This window comes from Balaenoptera borealis, assembly GCF_965194805.1.
Source record: "Balaenoptera borealis genome assembly, chromosome: 1".
NCBI lineage: Eukaryota > Metazoa > Chordata > Mammalia > Artiodactyla > Balaenopteridae > Balaenoptera > Balaenoptera borealis.
In genome coordinates this window covers 17369012-17392715 of record NC_138860.1, presented here as the reverse complement: position 1 = coordinate 17392715, position 23704 = coordinate 17369012, and the positions used below count along the sequence as shown (strand labels likewise).

The 23704-nt window shown below is 39.9% G+C and overlaps 1 protein-coding gene across 3 annotated transcripts in view; it reads right to left on the bottom strand.

The window, feature by feature from the left end:
• Positions 1-1942: 1942 nt before the first annotated feature.
• TGFB2 (transforming growth factor beta 2) overlaps positions 1943-23704 on the bottom strand; it is an 83994-nt gene continuing 62232 nt past the window's right edge. For 2 of the 3 annotated variants that reach the window (XM_082395048.1, XM_082395049.1), the window contains 5 exons: positions 13480-13612; positions 13246-13356; positions 11535-11712; positions 10030-10183; positions 1943-6949 (listed from right to left, as the gene is read on the bottom strand). In XM_082395048.1, coding sequence (XP_082251174.1) covers positions 6791-6949; positions 10030-10183; positions 11535-11712; positions 13246-13356; positions 13480-13612 — 735 coding nt within the window. In that variant the 3' untranslated portion in view covers positions 1943-6790. The remainder of the gene's footprint in view (positions 6950-10029; positions 10184-11534; positions 11713-13245; positions 13357-13479; positions 13613-23704) is intronic. The other variant, XM_082395050.1, reaches the window with a different exon arrangement.

The window sequence follows — 23704 nt, the reverse complement described above, 5'->3', positions numbered from 1 at the left end:
AGACCTGTTAGTAAAGAGAGCACAGCTTATTTACAGATAGAAAAGCAGTGTCTTCTCAGGACCAGTGACTTGAAAGAGCACAGTGAGTATTCTGGCTTTTTTCCCCCCTTCAACACAGTAGAAAATGTTGTCACAGGTGCATAAATGAAGATTTCTATGGACTGAAAAGATTTGTACGATAGTCCAGCTACCCTAGAAATAGGTTGTACTGTCTCAGTAGTGCTTTGCTGATAAGTAACCATAAATTTTATCAAGAGCTTTGCCAGTGGAGCTTGTAGAATGTATGTATTTTCATTACCACATCTGTCAATCAGCTCCAACTGTTAGGATGAACCCTAAAGAATTGTCAACTTTCAACAAATCACGACCTACAAGAACAATTTCGTAGAGTTTGACTCAATATTGTTCAATCATAGGTTAATTACAAAAACAAAAGCTGGTAATACAAACAAAACAAAACAAAAGCTGGAATCTAGGACTTCCTGCAGGGGGCGGGCTAAGGGAATAGTTTAGCCCTTAAACAGAACTGCTTTCGAATTCTACACCAGAGCTGTCTAACAGAAGTAGAAAGAACTTCTGGCTCCACATGTAAGGAGCTTAGGAGTCACCACTCTGTCCTAACAACTAGTAACAAGCTGAAAAGACTGAAAAAATATCAACAAATCTTCCTGGATCCACAGAGAGGGGAGGACACAGGGCAAACCACTGTCCCCAAGGTTGAAGAGACGGATGGATAAATAGAGGTCATCACCACTTATCAGAGCAGGGACTTATAAGCAGAAACTGCTGTGTGTGATATGATTTATATAAAATTCAAGAACAAATTAATATATTATTTGTGAATACATACATATTAAAATATAAGCAATAAAGATAAAATCCAACTTCAAGATGGTCATCTGCACATGTATTTTTGTAACTTGCTTTTTTCACTCAACATCATATTTTTGAGATGTATATATGTTGATACATTTAAATCTAATTCATTTTCTTTTAATTACTAGACAACATTTCATTGTATGAATGGACTATGCTTTATCCATCACATTATTGATAGACAAAAAAAAAGAAAGAAACCACTGCAGGAACTAGTGCCGGGATAGGAAAAGCTGAATGGTAATTTACGAATTGCTGGAGGCTCAGTGTGGACACCTCTGAGAGTTAAAAACTCTGGGGGACCCACCCATAGCCTCCTCCCAACCCCTACATACACACACAGTATTGTGAGATTCACCTCCAGGAGATCCACCAGATTCCCACAGTAAATACCAGAGAAAAATCTAGGACTTCCTGCAGGGGGTGGGGCAAAGGAATCATTCTGCAATACACCAGAGCATTCTGTTCTTATCAAGCCCTCTGGGGAAACCAGTTAAGCAGAGGCCAACCTGCTGCAGTATTATCAGAGACTAACGAACTGCTGACCTTGAGGAAGGGAAATATCCAACTCTGCAACGTACTAGCCATCCTGCCCCAGCTAAGGAGGGAGAAGAAATCTGAGCACCGCCTGTGAGTGTCACAATCCAGAGGCCCAGGTTCACTGGAAGACTAAGACCTTATCATAGACCTATAGACTGCTTCCCCACCCACTTCACCACCATGTTTCTAAGGCCTATTCGCAGCAGTTCCTTTTACCCAGAACATCATGTCCAGCTATAAGAAAAACTTACAAGGCATACCAATAGGCGAAAAACACAATTTGAAAGGACAGAGCAAGCACCAGAACCACACATGGCAGGGATGTTGGAATTACCAGACCTGGAATTGAAAACAACTGTGATTAATACGCTAAGGGTTCTAATAGACAAAGTAGACAGCACACAAGAATAGATGGGCAATGTAATCAGAGAGATGGGGAAATTCTAAGAAAGAACTGAAAAAACAATTCTAGAGAAATAGAGTAGGGTAGGAATACGAGCCCCATATGTACTTTTTTAAAAATTAATTAATTTATTTATTTATTTATTTATTTTTGGCTGTGTTGGGTCTTCGTTTCTGTGCGAGGGCTTTCTCCAGTTGCGGCAAGTGGGGGCCACACTTCATCGCGGTGCGCGGGCCTCTCACTATCATGGCCTCTCGTTGCGGAGCACAGGCTCCAGACGCGCAGGCTCAGTAGTTGTGGCTCACGGGCCCAGTTGCTCCGCGGCATGTGGGATCTTCCCAGACCAGGGCTCGAACCCGTGTCCCCTGCATTGGCAGGCAGATTCTCAACCACTGTGCCACCAGGGAAGCCCCCCATATGTACTTTTAAATTTTCTAGTAATTGTATTAAAAGAGTAAAAAAGAAACAGGTGAAATAATTTCAATAATATACTTTATTTAATCCCATATATTCAAAATAGTATTATTTAGACATGTAATCACTATAAAAAAGTAATGAGACATTAGATACTCTTTCTCTTTTGTACTAAATCTTCAAAATATGGTTTGGATATTACACCTTGGAATGTCTCAGTTAAGATTCGCCATATTTCAGTGGCTTGAAGGCCACGCAAGTAGCTAGTGTACTGAACAATGAAGTTCTCGACCTTCCTCTTACAAACTGGGTGATCTTGGACATGTAATTTAACCATTCCGAGTCTGCTCATTTCCCTGTAAAATGGAGTTCTATCAAGAAAGCCTACATCGTAGGGTGACATGTGAGGTTAAGTAGGATAACAGAGAACAGTAGCTGGTGGTTGCTCAACAAACGGGGGGGGGGGGGGGGGGCGTGGTCTCAGTATCATCATCTTAGAAAATGGGACCGTCAACTAACCGCCTTGTCTCCGTTACGTTGAATTTCATCGGTGGGCTGGAAGCAAAGCTTCACCTGAACATTTCCCCATGATTTTAAACAGTTTCTGGTCAGTCATGTAACCAGAAAGTTAAGAAACAAGAGTGACAGAATATTCTCAGGAATAACTGATGGCCTGATTCATTGATGAGATTAGGGTCTGGAGGTTACACATTCAGTATCAAGAGGAAGGGGTGTGGCCCCTGGTTACAGCCTGAATAGACGTTAAAGAGCTGTTAAGACTACGATTTACTGACCATCATCTACAGGCCAAACACCAAAGTACTTTTCCTAGGTCCATTTACTTAACAATAGCAAGGGCACAAAAACAAACACACAAAGCCCCATAAAGCAGGTAAATCTCATCCTTATTTTAAAGATAAGGAAACGGAGGCTCAGAGTGGCTGACAAATTTACCAAGTTGATACAGCTCTTAGGTGACTCTTTTCATGACCCTATGATATCCTCTTATTCTCACACTTCAAATAAAGGTGATGGGGGCTGGGGTGATAGGCCTGGTATTGGCCCTCTGCAGAGAAGCACGAACGAATTGTTTTCAAGTGAAACACTTCCTCTGTCTATAAAAGATGAGTATAAAAGATGAAACACAGAGTGTAGAAAAGGGAACCGTTTTCTGTTCTACCTAGACGTTTGAATGGACGGTTTGTTTCTAGGTGATGTTTAGACAACAGGCACAAACTCGTTCTTTCATTAGATAAAGCAGGACAGCCAGATGGAGCCACAACGACTTTTTTTATTACTTTGATTTATTGAGAGACTGGCAACTCACTTGCAAAGTCTGGTTTTGCAGGGAACAGCCAAGGAAGTTTGCGGGAAAAGGGGTTTTTTGGTGCAGCGGTAGGGGAGAAATAGAGAAGTAGCTGCTCTCAAAGACCAATCCCAAAAAGCACGTGGCTCTTGTTATATCTGGCTGGCTCAGCAACTATCCAAGTTATGGGGCTACAGGGGATACTGTCTAGACCAGTCCTTTTGGCCCTGGGGTTGGCAGAACATAGGATCAGAAAGCCAAAGCATGGTCCAAACATCTCTCTGCATTTCTTTTCTGGTAGACAGTCAAGCTGGATGGAAACTAAATCTCCAACAATTACCAAATAGCAATAAACAAGGGAATAAAAAGACTGCACAGGGCTTTCTTCAGGCCTTGATAGATACATCCTGGCTCTTGAACTCTAAAGCATGACATCTCTGGACTGAATCTCTCTAAGGAAAAAAAAAAAACAAGCACAATCTTAAAGCTGGTATGACTTTTCTAGCTTGAGATCATGCTCCCTGAATCACAAGTGTTCTCTGGTCTCCAGGATGATACCAGGACAGGAAAAACACATTGACATATAATTGAAATAATTTATTTACCACTAGAGCACCACAAAAACAGACATACATTGTGTTAAAATACAGCGTAATCAGTCATCAAAATACAAAACAGCTATTCTTATGTTCCATTTTAAAAAAAAAAAAAATCATGCCAACCATAAAATCGTATTGCTGTTTATCACAGAGAAACTGCAGGCCAACCCCACCCCCCACATACTAACATTTTCCCCACTCCCTCCCATCTCCCTCCCCTCTCATAGCAATATTTACTTATGGGAAATAAAGGCCTTATAGAACCCCCAAACTAAAAAAAAAAAAAAAAAAAAAAGATTCAAGAGATCTTAAAATAGAGCATTTAAAATATTATCAGTGCATTCATGAGGAAAGACAAAATAATACAAAACAAAATGTCATTCTATCTGAGAGGAAAATACCTGCAGAAATAAAAGTGATTTACATAGAACGGATAGAAAAGTGGAAGAGAAAAAAAAAAAAAAATCAACACACTCCAATCTGGGATTGGGTTACATCCAACCCAAGGGTTGTTTGGTATTGTGGCAACCTATCTCTTGCTTTTCCAGTTTTCAAACAAATCCAATTTGTCATTTTAATAATGGTCAGGAAATTCCAAAAAAGAAGAACACTATATCAAACAAACAACTTCACTCTGGATTCACACGTCATTGTGCTGCTCTTCAGGTAAAACTGCAAATATTCCATTGACTTACTATTAATTGTTATCCTAAAGCTAAATAAGAGACAACTGACAGACTGACATATCCTACAACCCCTGACATAAGGTTACCTCCTCTGCAAAAATGTGGCAAATCATGTATTTCAGCAAGGTAAATTCTAACCTCTGATTTGATAACTCTCATTCAGAGGAAAGAAAGGATTTTTTGATCATGGGAGAATTTGCCTAGCGCCTTCTCAACCTTCAAAGAACATCTATAAAAACCTTAACTTCAGTGAAATAAACTAAATGACTTAGGTTGACCTGGGCTTTTTTTCTTCCTTAAAAAAAAAAAAAATCAACTAAAATGTAAATCTTTCCATTTCTCCCTGAACACTAAAAGGTCGATTAAAGAAAAAGCTGTTTCCTATGAACTGTCTGCTCTTTTATAACAGTAGAATTCCGTGAAAATACTGATTAAACCAAGTTAGAGAAACCTTTCTTAACCCAGTCACCAAGATTCTGAGTTCCAGTCAGATCCTTAAGCCCTTGCTAAAACTAAAACATTTCACCTCAATTATCTATGTATCTATAATCCCCAATTTCCCTAAAATAGAAGATTGTTAATGTCTGAATTGATTAGTAATGATGCTTAGAAAAGGAAGGAAAACTACGTCTTTTTATAAAAGAAAAAAAAAAGGACAAGTGGACTCAGGTAGCTTATGTCATAATAATGGACAATGCAAAAGCACAGGTGGAACAAATACTATCAAACATGTATTTGTAGTGCAAGTCAAAATACAGGGGCTTTACTCAAAAGTACTGGCCAGATAAAGGAAACACACAATTCCGAACAATCATTAAAAAGCACCCAAATTTAAGTCCAATCTAAATCAGAGTTGACATGATTACAGAACATTAAAAATATGGTAAAAATTTATACATTACAGATAAAGTAGTTAATGTTTTGATTTCATCGTTTGCAAAAGAGATCTGCAGATGTGTTTCCAATTATACTGGCTTCTATACCCATCTATTGTAGTAATATAGGTATGGTTACATACACCGAAATGAAGGAAAAATCTAGAGCATAGCTATACAGCAATACTTTAAGGTCTGAAGTTTGACCAGTACATATCAAAACATTTCAACATTTCACTGGTTGACTAAACTGACAAAGAACCATTTACAATTAAAAAGGAAAAAAAAAAAAATCTTACAGACTTATTCTGACCGAAAGTTTCCTTTATTAACAGGCTTTTCAGTTTTGAACCTTACAAGAAGCTTCCTCCGGCAGTTGGTAGAGAGCATGTGTTTTCAGGGTCTTTTCTTCATGCAGACTTGCTCGGTCATATAATAGGTCACTTGCATTTTTCATCCCGTTAATATGACCTCTCTTTTTTGCTGGCTCGTTTGAGTTCAAGTTCCTTAAGCCATCCATGAGTTTCTGGCAAAGTATTTGGTCTCCACTTTATACACCTGTTTTATTTTCCAAGGGCAATGAAATGTTCATTATATAGTAACACACAATAAATAACTCACTGTTAACTCTAAGAGTAAGAATGGGAAGGATGCTTATTGCATAGCAATACAGAAAAATCAAGTGAGGCGTGGGATAAAAACGTATGTACAGCAACTCCACTTAACGGGATTTTCCTGTTTTTTTTTTTCTTTCACATAATTAACACTAACAAATTCTTCCAGTGTTTATTTTTTTTTCTCAAGAAAAAAAGGTTTTGCTTCTTGTCTCTCTCACTTACAGAGTAGGTAAAATATAGAATAAAGACTTCAACTTTTTTTTTGTTTGTTTCAGATGCCAGTTTTAACAAACAGAACACAAACTTCCGAAGTGTTTGAACTAGTACCGCTTTTTCAAATTTTTTTTAAACACTGATGAAGCAAGGCTCTCTCGTGTTTTCCTGTTACAAACATTGCCTTTGTCACCACCATCATCATCATCATCATCATCATCATCACTGTGTGATTATCGTCTTGTCACTTTTCCAAGAATCTTAGCTGCATTTGCAAGACTTTACGATCATATTAGAAAGCTGTTCAATCTTGGGTGTTTTGCCGATGTAGTAGAGAATGGTGAGTGGTTCTAAATCCTGGGACACGCAGCAAGGGGAAGCAGATGCTTCTGGATTTATGGTATTATATAAGCTGAGAACCTGAAAGGACACAGGAGAAGAAAGAAAACATAGGAAAAGACCAAAAACACCAGGCAATTATTTTTTAATAGAACCATCGCACATGGTTATCTTATCAGTCACAGCACTGAGTAGGCAATTTAGATTATTTGGGGCTTACATTTTCCTTTACTTATTCTCCAATTATAGTCAAATGGGTAGGCGTCCTGAGGAATCCCTGAATTCACCATTTTCCTACAGAATCCTTTTCTCATACATTGTAAACAAATAATTCTGTAAAAGTCAGATTAGGCAAAATTGCTCATTCAACAGATTTTCCAGTTTTTCCAAGGAGTCTTTACTTTGATCACTGCTATGCTGCCCATACTTCCCAGGCCCTCAGAAAACTTGGTCCAAATACCAAACTTGGTATTTCGCCTTGTGTCTACACTTCTTTGTAACTGAAGTTGTTTCGTGAGTAGTTTCAATCCCCAGCTAGATGAAGAGTTCCCTTGAGGTCAGGGACTCTACACACCTCTTTTTTTTAACCTTACAGCCCTAGTGAGTCTTCTCTGGACAAAACCAAAACAAGACTCACATGCTAGTTGAAGAAATGAGTACATGGATAAACAGGAGAATAACATTTTTTTATTAAAACTCTCATCAGAGCTTTAGTCTACCCTTAGGTAGAGCAAAAGACACCTGTCTGCAATGTGAAATCTTCCTAGGCTAAGTGTCTTCTCAGGCCAATTTAATGTCACCTAAATTTTCATTTAAAATAAAAAAAGATCAAAGTCTTTTCATTTTTCATTGCTTCGTAAATACGATCATGCTAAGAACGACCTCGGAAGTAATCTATATTCTTAATTATTCACTTTGTTACATTTTTCTTAAAATAATAATAATAATCAACCCTCCATTTAGCTTTCCAGGTGGTAAGTGGTAGTGGCTAAGTTGGAGGAGTGAATAGGCAGTCTTAGAATGAAAAGAAAGTTCTATGGTTAGTGTTATACCTTTAACCCCATCCTATATCAAAGGGGTATGTGACTTCTACCAACGGAAGTATGGAGCTTCCCCAGTGATGATAAAGAGACATTTCCAAGGATGCTGTTAATGTGTTAATCAAACAGCGAGTGACCTTTTCCTCGAGATTCACTGCAATGTTTTCAGCCTAAGACAGAAGATCTGTTCAGCACAGCAACACTGACTACTTTATTAAGCTACCTCTGGTTTTTTGGGTAACTGTCCAAACCACATATTTGTGATCATGACAGTGATTCTTCCTCTCTCCTTGAAAAACAAGCATGGTCTCAGCCTTCACACACTCCCTCTGTGTATCAGGGAGGAGAATTATGTTTCTACTTGGCAACTGGGTCCTGCCCACATTACAGCTACTGTTGCCACAGCCCAGCTGAAGCAGCCTGGCCAGAGAGCTCAGACCAAGGGACAGGCATGAGCAAGCTTCCCTCACGTGGCCAAGCACGTGGTCAGCCCAGAGAGCCCGAATCTCCAGGGATGTCAGGAAAACAGCTGAAGGAAGGGGAGGCATATTTGTCAATTGAAAGTGTAGCATATGTAAGCGTTTATCAATAAATAGACTTCACACTCCACCAACACGAGATTTTTTCAGCTGAATTCAAGAGGAATTTTAGAATACAGATTACCTAAAATAATTGATATCCCCCAAACTCTTGAGTTCAGCTGAACGCATTATGTGACCTTTTTGGCAGGAGATTCATTTTCCTATCCTGCTGTGAAGGCAATTTTTCTAATGTTTCTTTAATAAGGAGATTTACAGAGGCATAACCGCGATGTGTAGTCACATTTCAGGAATTAAACTCTACGACGAAGTGAACGAAGGCCTGGTTATAAAACAAGGAGGCTGCGTTCCAAGCTCTGGTTTGTTACCAGCTGTTTGCTCTTGGGCAAGTCATCTACTTGATCTAGACTTCAATTTCTTTAAAAAAATGAAGGGTTTGAAGAAGAGAGCCTATTATTTTTTTGTATTTTATTTTATTATTATTTCATTTTATTCTATATTTTTATTGAAGTATAGTTGATTTACAATGTTGTGTTAGTTTCAGGTGTACAGCAAAGTGATTCAGTTATGTGTGTGTGTGTGTGTATATATATATATATATATATATATTCTTTTTCAGATTCTTTTCCCTTATACGTTGTTACAAAATATTGAGTATAGTTCTCTGTGCTATACAGTAGGTCCTTGTTGTTTATTTATTTTATACATAGTACTACAGGATGGGACAAGATAACTTATGAAGTCCTTTCCATCTCTAAAAATCCTACACGACTAGGCACCAGGAAGAAGCATTTGGACAAATATCATTATTACATAGAAAAAGTCTTTGCTAATCTGGGCTGGGAACCCATGGCATCCAATCTAGGACCTGCCTTCTGAATTAGCCTTCATTCCTCATTGAAGTAACTTAACAAAATATTCAGATTCTCATTTACTTTGGGTTATATTCAAAAAGACTGGGAGATACTGATTTTCAAATCACTGTTCCATATATCATCTTTATGTTCTTCACGTCCACTCTCGAGTTGGACATTATTATTTCAAAAATAATTTTTAATACAGACATTCCTTTTTACTGATAAGAAAACTGAGGTTCGGAGAAGTTAAATGATTTTATAACTGCCATACACTAGTGAATCACTCTGCCAAAGCATCTACTGAAGTCCTCTATGTTCTTTCAAATATGACAGTCCCTGATGGAGGTGATAACGGATCCTTTTTTTAGCTGGAGACCTGGGTCCCTGCACATCTTAACAGCACATGACACTGAGTGATATATTGATCCTACCTATTTATGCTTACAGCTGTTAAGAATATAAAACAAAGAAAAAATTAAACTGTCCTCAAGTTGCTTGTAATCTAATTGGGAAGGCCAGACCTACTGTCCAAACTCATCAGTGTTACTTTCTGAGTTCACCTACAGCTTACATTTTTTTCTCATCGTTCCAAAGGGTGTCTCCAGCACCCATTTACATGTGATGACCAAAGGGCACCAGGCTATTTAGAATTCATGTGGAAATACTATCAGCAGGTACATATTAGCAGCACAAGAATAGAAGAGACAAGTGAGGCCCATACTTACCCTACTGTGCTGAGTGTCTGAGCTCCACAGATACGGGCACGCTCCAGCACAGAAGTTGGCATTGTACCCTTTAGGCTCATGTATCCATTTCCACCCAAGATCCCTCTTGAAATCAATGTAAAGTGGGCGTAGGCAACAATTATCCTGCACATTTCTGATAAAAGAAAAAGCAATGGAGATTTTAAAGCTGATTTCACCCCAATCCCCCCGCCCCTCATCCCAAACCAGGAAAATGACTCGTTCATTTATTCAACAAATATGTATGAGCAAATACCACGGGCCAGGTTTTAATGGTTGAACTGCAATCTCAAGACACTGTCATGATGAAGTGTGATGGTGATTCGCTGGACTCCCTTGCGAGTTCTATGCCCCAACTCGTTTACCTGGGACCTCAAAAATCAAACCCTTCCCTTGAATGATGAGATATGGCAGATGGAGACCAAGCCCCTTCCAACCTACAGTGCACAGTTTTGCCATCCAGCCTCTATTGCCTTTTCAAATGCAAAATGGATGAAGTACAATAGCTATTTACAGAGAACAATCTAAGGCATTTTCCTTTGAGAAGAAATCCTTTCTTTCATTTCCTGTTCCTGGATCTAGGAATGAACCAGGGATCAAGAAACACGGAGTCTTGCTTAGAGCAACCACTGGCTCTGGCAACCAAAAAACACCCTTTTTCTTGTGAACTCAGACACTTTGAGCACTTTATCAGTGAGGACCCCTCACCACCCCACAGCTCCTACCATGCTTGCTAAGAAACCACAGAAAAGGGGAACTCCCCGGTGGTCCAGTGGTTAGGACTCCGTGCTCCCAATGCAGGGGGCACGGGTTCAATCCCTGGTCAGGGAACTAAGATCCCCGCAAGCCACTAAGGCCCCCGCAAGCTGCACCTGTGGCACGGCCAAAAGAAAAAAGAAAAAGAAAAAAATACAGAAGAACATTCACACTTTCCCTCCATGAATTCATGTGGAAATGGGAGATACATTTATGTTACCCTCCCTTCTCATATTCTCTAGTAAAAGGCACGACAAATAGCATCCTTCTTCTGTCTCTCTCACCACTGTTACTGTGAAGAAGGTTTGACCATGGGTACCTTGCAGGGAGAGTGAAGGCTTCTACAGGTGGTGAGTCTCCCCAGTTAGGGACCCCCATCCTGCACCTCAAAGAAACCTAACTTTGCTCTGGGGAGCAGACAGCTCCTTTTCTTCTTCAGCCTCAAAGTGCTTCGGAGGGATCTGGGGAAAAAGTTCAGGGGGCTAGTTTTCTCCCTTCACAGTAGATTCATTGCTAAAGAACTGATGAATACAGCATAGAAATAACTGTTTAAACCTCCGGAAAGGATGATGTTACGAAATACTATGGCTCTACTTTTCTAGTCCTGGTTTTACGCAATGAGTTGCAGTTCAAGTCCATTTTTAGTTAAAAAAAAAAAAAAGGGGGGGGCATAGGCAGTACAAAAGTTAAACAAACACAGTTACTTTCTGTTTTCTTTTTATTTCCTTTACCTAAAGCAATAGGCTGCATCCAAAGCACGCTTCTTCCGCCGGTTGGACTGTTGTGACTCAAGTCTGTAGGAGGGTAACAACATTAGCAGGAGATGTGGGGTCTTCCCACTGTTTTTTTTCCTAGTGGACTTTATTGTTTTCTGATCACCACTGGTATATGTGGAGGTGCCATCAATACCTTGAAAAAATGCATTCGGGTAATAAACATTTAGCTTCACCTTCATCAAATAGAATCAGCCATATCTTTTTTTTTTTTTTCCTTTTCTATTGTCACAAAAAGCAGTGATGACCACATAGCAGCAGCAGCTGGCTCACTCCCCGCGGCAATGGATAGGACTAGTGCAGGTGACAAGGAACACGGCTAAACGGGGCTCTTGTCAGAAGGCAGTTCCGTGTCCAAGGCAGGGCCTGTTGGTTACGAAAGTCACTACAGAAGAAGTCTTTGACCTCTGGTCCAAGGGCAATCTCGACTATTTGTTTTAGTCAGTCCTCAGTGTGGGCTGTGCTCAACCCCTCAATGACTGATGACATGGCCATAGGACGTGTCACCTGCTGGTCCCCTCTCTTCCTAGGACTGCTCAAGTCAAAGGCTTCCCTGATGAACCTAAACTGACACTTACACTAAACAGCAGTGAATGAGGTTCAAGTGAAACAGAAGTCACCCACCCTTACCTAATGCTATTTTGGGAAGCTGTGAAGAAAGGGTTTTTTCATTGATTTTATGACATCCTCCACGCCTTCCTGATTCCATCTGAGATGGAGAGACTCGAGCTCCCCAAAGCGCACTCAGGAGACTGACAGCTTAAGCATTTAATCTCCATACTCTCGAGAATCATGACTAGGTTAGAGACTGAAATAAACCTCTAGACCGCTGGGAGGATTCTTCCATGAGCAAGGCCCACTGGAGCCTTCTGCCAATGGATGGAGGTCCCAGGTGGGGTGAGTTAGGAAAGGGCCATTAGCTCCCTAACCTGGTGGTGTGGAGCCAGTGCTGCACCCGCAATTGGTCCAGACTCCCCCCTCAACTGTCGTCCTCCAACGACTTGTTATCTAACGTAAGACATGACTTGAACCCTTGGCATCTCCTCATCCTCTTTGACTTTTGGCTAATTCACTAAAAGGTGAGCAAGACTAGGGGGGCAACTAAAACCTTGTTATGTGTTTATAAACTATTGTGAAAGTCTGATAAGGAAGCCACTTGGAATATTGGGCACCAGCTAGAAGAGGGGGTGTGTTCTGGTACAGGTCAGGTTAGTTACAGAGGCTGTGGTGGGAGAGGACGTCCTCTGTGAGATACAGTGGTGGCTTCCTGACGACGTTGGGTTTGGGGGGGATAATCAATGGATGTCCTTGAATGCATGTGATCTTCTTCTTCTATAATATTAGCATAGATGGAATGTTGGTTTGCTCAAGTGAAGAATAAAGGGCTTAACAGGCTATTTAAGAGTCTGGAAGGTTGGTAAGTCTGTCAGTTAGTACTGCCAAGTCATCACGGGGCATCGAACAGCGTAAACTGGGAAGGAATCCCTTTCTTCCAATCCTTTCTGCCTTCATATATCTTTCCCCAACCATATCTTTGCCCAGACAAATGAAACTCCCTGGGCCTCACCCAGCAATCTCATTTTCACATGCAAACTGACCTCATCCCCCCAGGAGATTATCAACAGAGGCCCTTCCCTCCCCCCACCTCATACGCCCAAGTTTCAGTTACCTGCAAATCGCGCTTCTAGTTCTTCACTTTTGTTGGGGATGATGTAATTATTCGATGGTACAAAGGTGCAGCAGGGACAGTGTAAACTTATTTTAAATCCCAGATTCCTGTCTGGAAAACATTAAGTCAAGGAGGTCATTTGTCTATGCATCTACTACCCCTCAATCTGCAATCGACTTGCAATAACTTAGGGTCACTGAACATCGAAGGAGGAGAACAGAGGGCGGTGGTCACCTTTATGGTGGAGCCATTCGTGAACAGCATCAGTGACATCGAAGGAGAGCCATTCGCCTTCCGCTCTGGTTTTCACGACTTTGCTGTCGATGTAGCGCTGGGTTGGAGATGTTAAATCTTTGGATTTGAGAATCTAGAGGAGGAAAGGGCAAGTGAAAAAAGCTCAGCTGGCATACTGACAGCATGACTAAACCCAAACCATTAACAGTACTCCAGTTCATTATCTAAATTTAGTCCCACTCCAGTCCCTCCATGTACTGTCATCTCACTAGCATGTCCACATGCGTAAAAACATAACACCAGGCCATCTGCCATGAAAAACAGAGCTACTAAATCAGCTGTGTGTTATGATAAAGGTGACAGCAACCATAAAGCCAAGTGTCTCGAAGAAAGTGACAGTAATTATTTTCCTCTGCTGACATAAGCTTTGCAAGATTTCAGCCATAAATTCTACGCTATTAAGTTAACGGTTTTGTTGTCCTGCTTCCCTGCTTACTTCATTTGGGGAGCTGGGATGTGGGGAGGGGCTGGAGGATGGGTCCAGGTCAGAGGATCCAGGCTCACCCTCAGAAGGCTCTGAATTATAAATCTTCTTCTAATAGAGAGAGAAAGGTCCTAACCTTGGTTCCTAGATCCACCGCCATTAAAATATGCGGCACGCCTCAGCTTTTGAGGTAGGTCTCTAGCTGGGATTTTTACCCTCCCGGTGACTTGTTTCGATTTATAAAGATATTCCATATCCCACAGACGAAGAACAAATTTGGGCAGGAGCAGTCTGGCACAGTGTGGAGGGAGAGTTTGAAAGGAAATCAGCCTGAACGCTGAGAATTTAGACGGTTGCATTTATTTCAAATAAGTTAAGAGTAACTGCAGTATGTTCTTAGGTTTCTATAGGAAGTGAACATTTTAGGTTGTTTTTTTTTTTTTTTTAATTCTGTCTGTCTTTAAATGATACTGTTTTATGAACCCGTCAAACCACGACCCTAAGTCTCCAAGAACTATATTAAATCCCTACCCAAACCTGTATCCTGCCTTTCCTCAGTACTTACGGGCTCAAGCCCTGTTGTTTTATACTTCCTTTCCTGAGATTGAGTCTAACCGTTCTGTGGTCATTTCATATATACATGTTTGGTCTCTCCAACAAGTTCATAAACTCTCCCAAGGCAGGGATCATGTCTTCAATTTGATATCATTTCAAAGCACAGCACTCGATTTAATCAATGTCTATTAAATGACTACCTGCGTATCTAGAAGACTGATTTATTCTCCTTTAAACCTTGTAAAATAAAAAAAAGCATAATCTTCCTGCTGATTTTACAATGCACTTTCCTTCCATGTGTGCACATCATTTGCTTCAAGTAGTTTGACAACAAATCCTTCCTGGAACATCTGGCATTATAGTGGACTCTTTTTTTTTTTTCTTCTGGATTGAGTAAGTATAGAAAAGGGGAAAAAAAATCATACAATTGGACTTCAGGTGCCCTCATGAATTTTAGACCAACCCTACCCTACAAACCTGCCCCTAAGGTCCAGCAAAGCCCACGAGGGAAGACAGTCTAGAGGCAATCATGATGCTACCATAGGCAAGAGATGCCCTTTGTGAATCAATGCCTTAAGGGCTGGGCACATGAGCTCTGAGCTTGGAGCATACTATTGCATTTAATTTAGTCCTGAAAACATTCTTGTCAGGTAGATGAAGGAAAGTGAGACTCAGAGAGGTTAAGTAACTTGTCCAAAGCTTCACAGTGAATGAGTGATTTAAAGCAACCCCAGGTCATTTTTCCTCCTTCAATGCTGGATTTTTGAAGACCAAAAGAGTTGTGGGAGTCAGGGCTGGATTATGGTCCACCCCACCCCTGCCCAGATGCCAGAGAACACTCAACGATAGAGGCAAACATTTCTAATAAGCTTATAGTAAATGTTGGTACAAGATGAAAATATCCCACGTGGAACACATACACAGTTAATGTTGATAAAAACCTATAATTTTCCATATATAACCTAACAGTGGTCAGTCCTCTGGAAATGAAACCTTGCCTTGAATACATTCCTAGTTGGGCAACTAAGACACCCCTTTATCCAATTCAGAATAAACAGTAAAATTCACCTAACACAGGATAACAATGGTGAAACAATAGTTGAGAAGAAGTTTCAGGCATTTCCATCTGCCTCGTTGGCTAAAGACTAGTAACATTACCCAAACTCACTTTTCTGTCTTTAAATTTCTTCCCCTAGATGACTTTCTATAATGATGCATTATTTCATAATGCTTTGTGTATTTATTTGCTTTGCTCCCAATTAGCATGGTGTATATCTTACTCATCTTCATATCCCTAACATACAGACACACTGTCTAGAATGAAACATTGCTTTCATTGTTGAATTAATTACATATGATAAATATATATCTATATCATATATAAAATATCTACAATATCTATGAGATACATGTGTATATATCTCATATCTTAAGACACCATATATACACACATGCCTATATACATGTATGTATACACATGTATGTGTATACACCATCTCACTAAAAACAAAGAACTTTATTTTTAAAGTCGTGACCACATTGACCAAGTGGGCAGAAAAAAATACACACTGGCAAATCTATGGAAATTTTTCATCTCATACAGAAGAAGTAAATCTAGATTATCTGGCTTTAAAAGCAGATGAAGGGGGAGCAAAGAGATTCTGAATTTTTTTTCTTTTTAAATCTCCTTAGAAGTTAAGTGCTTCCTCAGCCACAGAACACTGGTAGGTTCTGACACTGGACAACTTCATAGTCTCACACCGGTGAAAGGTCCTCCATATCTTTTTACTAGCTCAAGAACAGGCCAGTTGAAACCACCCAAGAAAGATAGCTAGTGAGCTACATAATTCTGAAACAGAGAAGTGACTTTGGTCTTGTGGGTTTGTTGTCTTGAACTTTATGGCCAAGTAGTTCTTAAACCCACTTGTTGCAATTTAACTCCATTCTTTCTTATCCAGCCCTCAGTGGAAACAGGAAACAGCTGCTTTCCATCACTCATAGAATATCCCTCATATTCTTGGAGACTGTTATTAAGTCCCCCTCAGCATGCTCAGTCTCCCTCTCTAAGCTAAATAAACCCAGTTCCTTTAGCCCATATTTAGAGGGGCAATTTCCCAAACCTTTAATCATTTGGGTCGCCAACAAGGATGGACGCTGCTGTATAAAAGTTCTCCTCCTACAGCTTGGTGATTTCATTTCGGAACTGGCTAGAAAACCTTCTAATCACATCCCAAAGTCTTGAATCTTAACCTGAAAGGTATTTTCTTTCTAAGAATAGGCACGATCTCCCTATTCTTTGTTTATCTTCCATTTATCACCCACGCCAAGTGAAGCTGTAAGGGAAGGAAATTAACCTACGGCTCTTATCGATTAGAACTTTCTTAAATCCAAGAGTTGATACAAAAATGACCACCTTGGTCAACTTCCCATTCTATTTTAGCCTTTGCTGTGTGCCTTTCTCCAGTCTCCCAACAACAAGTGTATTGAATGTTAACAGTCCTGGATGTGCAGCTGTTTTGTTTTGTTTTTTTCTAGAGCCACAGTCATTTCTAAATTCCTTTATACATCTTATCATGACAAAGGTAATTTAATTGAATGGTAAAAGCTCTCTTAACTGGCCTCCATTTGACTGGACAGATTAACCAATATTCTCCATTTGTTCTGTAATAGGTATTGGCTGATGCCCATAGCACCCTGGGGTTTATTGCCAGAAAGCTACTCTCTAGTATGTTCCAAGGACTTCTGGTCTTAGCAGTTGAGTTGCATGCTTAGCAAGTATCAATTGTATATGTTTCTAAACCTGTTTATGATAGTTGGACTTGATATTGTATTTTTTTGACCACGCAGCATGCGGGATCTTAGTTCCCCTACCAGGGATCGGACCCGCGCCCCCCGCATTGGAAGTGCGGAGTCTTAACCACTGGACCACCAGGGAATCCATGATATTGTAATTATACAAGTTAATTAGATGGTCTAGAAACTGATGAAATATAGGACCAAATGTGAAGAGAGCTGTTGCTTCTGTGAGAACCAAGCTGAATGCCTTAGAAAGTCTTCATAAAGACAAATTGCTTAAAAAAAATTTTTTTTTGAAAAACTGTTTGGTGGGTCCTCAAAAAAGGTAAACATGAAATTACCATATGATCTAGCAATTCTACTGCTAGGTATATACCCAAAAGAATTGAAAATAGGGACTCAAACAGATACTTGTACACCAATGTTCATAGCAGCATTAATCACAATAGCTGAATGATGAAAACAATCCAAGTATCCATCAACAGATATATGGATAAACGAAATGGAGTATATACATACAATAGAATATTATGCAGCCATGAAAAGTAATGAAATGCTGACATATTACAGCATGGATGAATCTTGAAAACTTTATGCCAAGTAAAATAAGCCAGACACAAAAGTACAAATATTGTACGATTTCACTTATATGAGATAACTAGAATAGGCAAATTCATGAAGGTATAAAGTAGAATTAGAGGTTCCCAGGGGCTGGGGGTAGTGGGAATGGGGAGTTGTTTTTTTTATGGGCACAGAGTTTCCGTTTAGGATAATGAAAAATTTCTGGAAATGGATAGCAGTGATGGTTGTACAACACTGTAAATTTACTTGATGCCTCTGAATAGTATACTTTAAAAAATGGTTAAGGTAAATTTTGTTATGTATATTTTACCACAATGTATTTTCTTTTCTAATTTTAGATATGGGAGAGACAACTATCAAAGAAGGAAATAATATGTTAAAAATCTAGAAGGATCCTGCACTCGGCTTGCTTAGCAATTGTCCTGAAACGTCTCTCTCTTCTTCAAAGAAACTAAAAACTAGAAAGTATTAATGATGTACTATGGATGTGGTTTAGGCAAAAAATAAGACATGGATTGGCAATAGGCAGAGCCACAGTCAATGAAAAGTCCTCGGTATTTTATAAAAAACTCAGCATTTAAATTGTGTTTGTGTGTGTGTGTTGTACACATATATACACATACATATGTTTTAAATTAAAATATAAAGTTTGCCCCCCAACTCATGTTTTTATAATTCCCTGCTTTAACTGACTTTTTTGTCTTTAAATAACAGAACAACAACTGTTCCTGATTGAATTAGAAGAGAGCTTCTAATATATTAAAAATGAGATTTAGCTGTCTCTTGCTTACCTACCACCCACAGCCATGCTTGAATGGTACCTTCATTACGTTATTGATATATACACATTATCTGTAATATGTGTAAAATACCTACATATCGCCTTTGGCAAAGCTCTCAGTTCTTCCCTGAATTACAAAACTCCCTACACAAAAGGATCCATTCATCTCTCTGCCACTGGAAACCAGCCAGTCAGGGAGTGGAGAGAGGCAAAAGTCACTGATGTTACCCAATAGTTTAGGGCCAAAAGGAAGAAAAAAAAAAAAGAAACAGAACTCTAGATGCAAAATTATAGCCAGAGGAGAGCTTAGTCTTAAAGGAATAATGCTATAAATCAACTCAGGATTTGGCTCAGACCTCGTGAAAGACACCTCTTCCATTCCTATGAGACATCGCAAAAAGGTATAAGAAAGCATTGGGGATTCGATTTTACTTTCCATATTCAGACATCAACAGATCTACAGAAGGACCCAGGGGCCCATTCAACCAGACTTCTAATGGAAAGAGAAATTTAACAATAGGGCTGGAGAGAAAAACTGACACCAGGTTAACAAGTGTGGGCCCATCTTGTTCCTTTTAAATGTTTTTAACGTACTTAATGTTTAAATATATTTCAGTGTTTAAAATGTTTGCAGTGGTGTGCACGGAGTGATGAGGAAATGCTGAATTAAACGTTCACTCCGCTGGCTCTGAGCACCATTCTCTTAGATCTGCCTCATCTCACGCACTAACGTCTGTGTCATGAAACACTGGTGTCAGAGAGGCCCTTAGGGGCCATCTCTCCAAACCAAAACAATTCATCCTCTAACATCTCTGGCTTTATCTGAAGACCTCTCACGACAGTGAACTTGCTACTTGTTGAGAAAGATCATCCCACTTTGGGCCAACTGGTAGGTTGAAATTTTTCTTTATCTTGGATTTAAACTTTCCATCAACTCGTCTTAGTTAATAATAGTACCATTGCCTCATCTTCATACAATGATGTTAGCTTTTCAAAAATGTGAAACATTTTCACATTTTTCAGTCTTCACAAAACCTTGTGAGGTAGACATCCTAGCCCTTGTTATCTGAATACTACAACAGGAGGAGAAGAAGCCTGAAGGACTTACCTGGGTTACCAAAGCCCTGTAGGAAAAGCCTGGAAACATCTTGCCCTGTTCATACCAGTTGAGGGGGCTTTTGAACATTGTACGTATTTTGCTCTCTGGAACAAGATGAAAAATTCTCTTTCTTCTCTATGTCAGCCCCCCATCACAGGAGATGGCTTCCCCCAACATCTTCCTTCAAGACAAAGTTTGTGGTGCTTTCCACCCTTGTCAAGCCCCTTTTCAATGTCCCTCTTAAAATCAGTTCCTCAACAAATTCCAGGTACAGTCTAGCGGAATATGGCGAATACACAGAATATGCCAAATGGGGAGGGGGGAGCCTCATGCTTCCCTTGTTCTGGTCACTATTTTTAATGCAAACTATTTATTTTTGGCAGGAGCCACATCACACCATTGATTCCAAACTTTTTGTAAAATAAAACCTTTGTTCTTACACAAATCATTAAGTCAGATTTTCTACCCCAAGTCCTTTCTTGGGAAGGACATGGACTAAAGACAAAGAAATGAAGGAAGGCAAAGAGAGAAGGAAGGTTGGTTTTTCTAACCAGTGGTTCTCCAACTTTAGCCTGCATTAGACACATCTGGAGGGCTTACTGAAACATCTATAGAGTTTCTGATTTAATAGGGGTGAGGCTGGGGCCCAAGAATTTGCATTTCTAACATGTTCCTAGGTGATGCACAAGCTGCTGGTCCAAGGGCCACTAGGAGAACTACTGTTCTAGTCTATATTGACGCAATTCATTTTTGAACCTAAATGAAAATTCCACATATATCTCCATTAACTTTGAACTTCTTATCTGAGCTGGGTTTTTAGCATTTTAGAATCTCTCTGAACCTTGTTTGCTCTTCAACATCTAAACTATCCTCGTCATAGTACCAGCTACTGTGCATGCAATGTCTTCATCAGCTTGACGATAACAGTATTAAACTGTATAGAGCCAAAGCCATAACCTGGTGCTGTATCCATAGTTACTTCTTTTCTGGTTGGCCTTGTTTTCTTTAATCAACACCCTGTCTTGTGTTGTATACAGCAGAACAAAGTAGAACTTCACTAGTGTATGTAAGGTGTGAGGCCCAGTTTAAGCCAGAATCCTGCCCATCTTTGCCGATTCATTCCATACCCTCTGTGGTTCCTCAGGTTTCTTTGAAGAACCCATGGCGCTTGCCAAGTGCCTTTGGAAATCATTAGTGTAGGGGAAAGGCTCATAGGCTTTGAAGTCAGGCAAACACAAACCATCACTTCCTTAGTATGATAATCTCTAAGTCCATCCATGTTGCTGCAAATGGCATTATTTCATTCTTTTTTATGGCTGAGTAGTATTCCATTGTGTATATGTACCACATCTTCTTTATCCATTCATCTGTCAGTGCTAACTTAGGTTGCTTCCGTGTCTTGGCTATTGTAAATAGTGCCGCTATGAACACTGAGGTGCATGTATCTTTTCCAATTAGAGTTTTCTCCATATATATGCCCAGGAGTGGGATTGCAGGATCATATGGTAGCTCTATTTTTAGTTTTTTAAGGAACCTCCATACTATTCTCCATAGTGGCTGTACCAATTTACATTCCCACCAACAGTGTAGGAGGGTTCCCTTTTCTCTACACCCTCTCCAGCATTTGTTATTTGTAGACTTCTTAATGATGGCCATTCTGACTGCTGTGAGGTGATACCTCACTGTAGTTCTGATTTGCATTTCTCTAATAATTAGGGGTGTTGAGCATCTTTCCATGTGCACATGCCTGTCTTCTTAGGACACTGACCATATAGGATTAGAGGCCTACCTTACTCCATGGTGTAACCTCATGTTAATTTAACTAATTACATCTGCAACGAGCCTGTTTCCAAATAAGGTCACGTTATGGGATGCTGAAGGTCAGGACATCCACATATCTTTTTTGAAGGGACACAATTCAACCTATAACAGTAGGTGTTCACGCATTTCTGTGGGTTGTGTATGTTCTGATGCTTGATCTGACGGGGAAGTTCTTCAAAGCAAAAAACACTCCTTTCTTGTTCTTCCACAGAGTTTTTTCCACCGTAGTTTACACGGTCCATCCTTGGTAAATTCTTATTGACTAACAGACTTCATTAGAAAGACATATATGATCAAGTGACATACAAGCCCCTGAACAATCAGTCATTTATAGTGATAGAAACTACTTCTCAGAATTTTACACATACACATGGACATACACCTCACAGAGACTTCATAGATAAACAGACAGACAGACATCTATATCTGTATATCCATATCTGTATCTATCTATCTATGATGACAAAGAATCACCTGACAATGTAAACAATTTTAGACATATTTTACCCTTTCTACTTAACATATTTTGTTTTGGGAATGAAAATGACGAGAAAAAGCAAGAAAGTAGAATTTCCAAGTACTAGAAAGTGGGGTCTTAGAATCAGAACTGGGTAAACAGCTTCTCTTCCACTGAGGCATAAACATAGCCCTTTGTCCCTGTTTAATTGCAGCCTCCTTGAACAGCGCTGGGTCACCTTGGGCGTGTCTAACAAACTGACACACTGCATGATTATCCTTCGGAAAGTGGCCTAACAGACCCAGCTCTTATCCTACTTCTCCCATCACCACGTCCTGTAATTACCGTGGCTCCTTTGTGACTGCATCCCTCTAAGAGGTCGTAAGGAATGCATACTTCACAAGAGCTTCACAAGAGCCTGCAGAACACACACCTATGGAATACACATCAGCTTCAAAAGAAAGACTCACGTTAAAAATACAGTCTCTTCGGAGCCGAGATATCTACATTATTATGTCCCGATATTAACTCTTTCTCGTTACAGTACAACGTAATGCACATTGGTATGTTTCTGTATTACACAGATCCATGTGCAGTAAAAGTATGGCATACAGAGGTCTTTAATGACCTTTATGGAAATGACACCACCAAGCTACATGCACACACTTACACACATACACACACACACAAACACATATACACACACATACATACACACATACACACAGGAAAGCCTCTCCTCTGTGATGAAAACACTTCATAATTCCCTATTTTTTCCTTCACCTTTTTCATTCTCCACACACGGACCTCTGTGCTGACTGCACATGTGCATAAACAAGCAAATGCATCTCTACGGGTCTGAGGGATGAAGGAGTCCTTTGTGTAAACGAAAGTCTCTGTGATGCTGCAGCTCGACCTCATTCACAAGAGCATGAGATATAAATCACACAGCAGAGAAGACGATTCAGTCAGACACAAGTCACATCCGCACAGGCAAGGAAAGAGGCATGTGCCATACAACAGTCAATGATGGAATCTGATGAGAAATGAAGTCAAGACCACAGGTCAAGTCAGTCCTTGGGACCAAACCGCACAGCTCAGTCCTAAGGATGTTAATAATTACCCAGTTGTTTCCTACCACGGGGGGAATGAGTGTCCCCAACAAAACTTCGAGCTGCCATATCTTCTGATTTTCTCATTTGATATCCCCTTCCAATTCTGCTCTGACTAAACACAGACACACACATACTTCGGGAACACACTTCCACCCCCCTTTTCCTTCTTCCTGGCCCCCAACAACCCATATGACCTGTACTGTAATTCAAGTCCCTGCTTACCTTCAGCTGAGCCCTTTAATTTAGAGGGTGTGATTCTAAAGTAATGAATCTAAAAAAATAAAGAGCATGGTTTTTCTACCGTGTTTACGGGTTATCCAAGAGTATCAGTTTCATTACCGTGTTATATATATATGTATTTTTCCTACATGGTTATTATTCACTTAACCAGAAGTAGCTCTGAATAAGTAACAGAAAATGGGTAGCTATCAACATTTCTTTCTTCATTAATAGCTACAGAGGTATCTTTAAAACAAATCTAGCAGAATTTCCAAATCCAAATAATTGATGTTTCTCAAGAGTCCCCTGATGATGG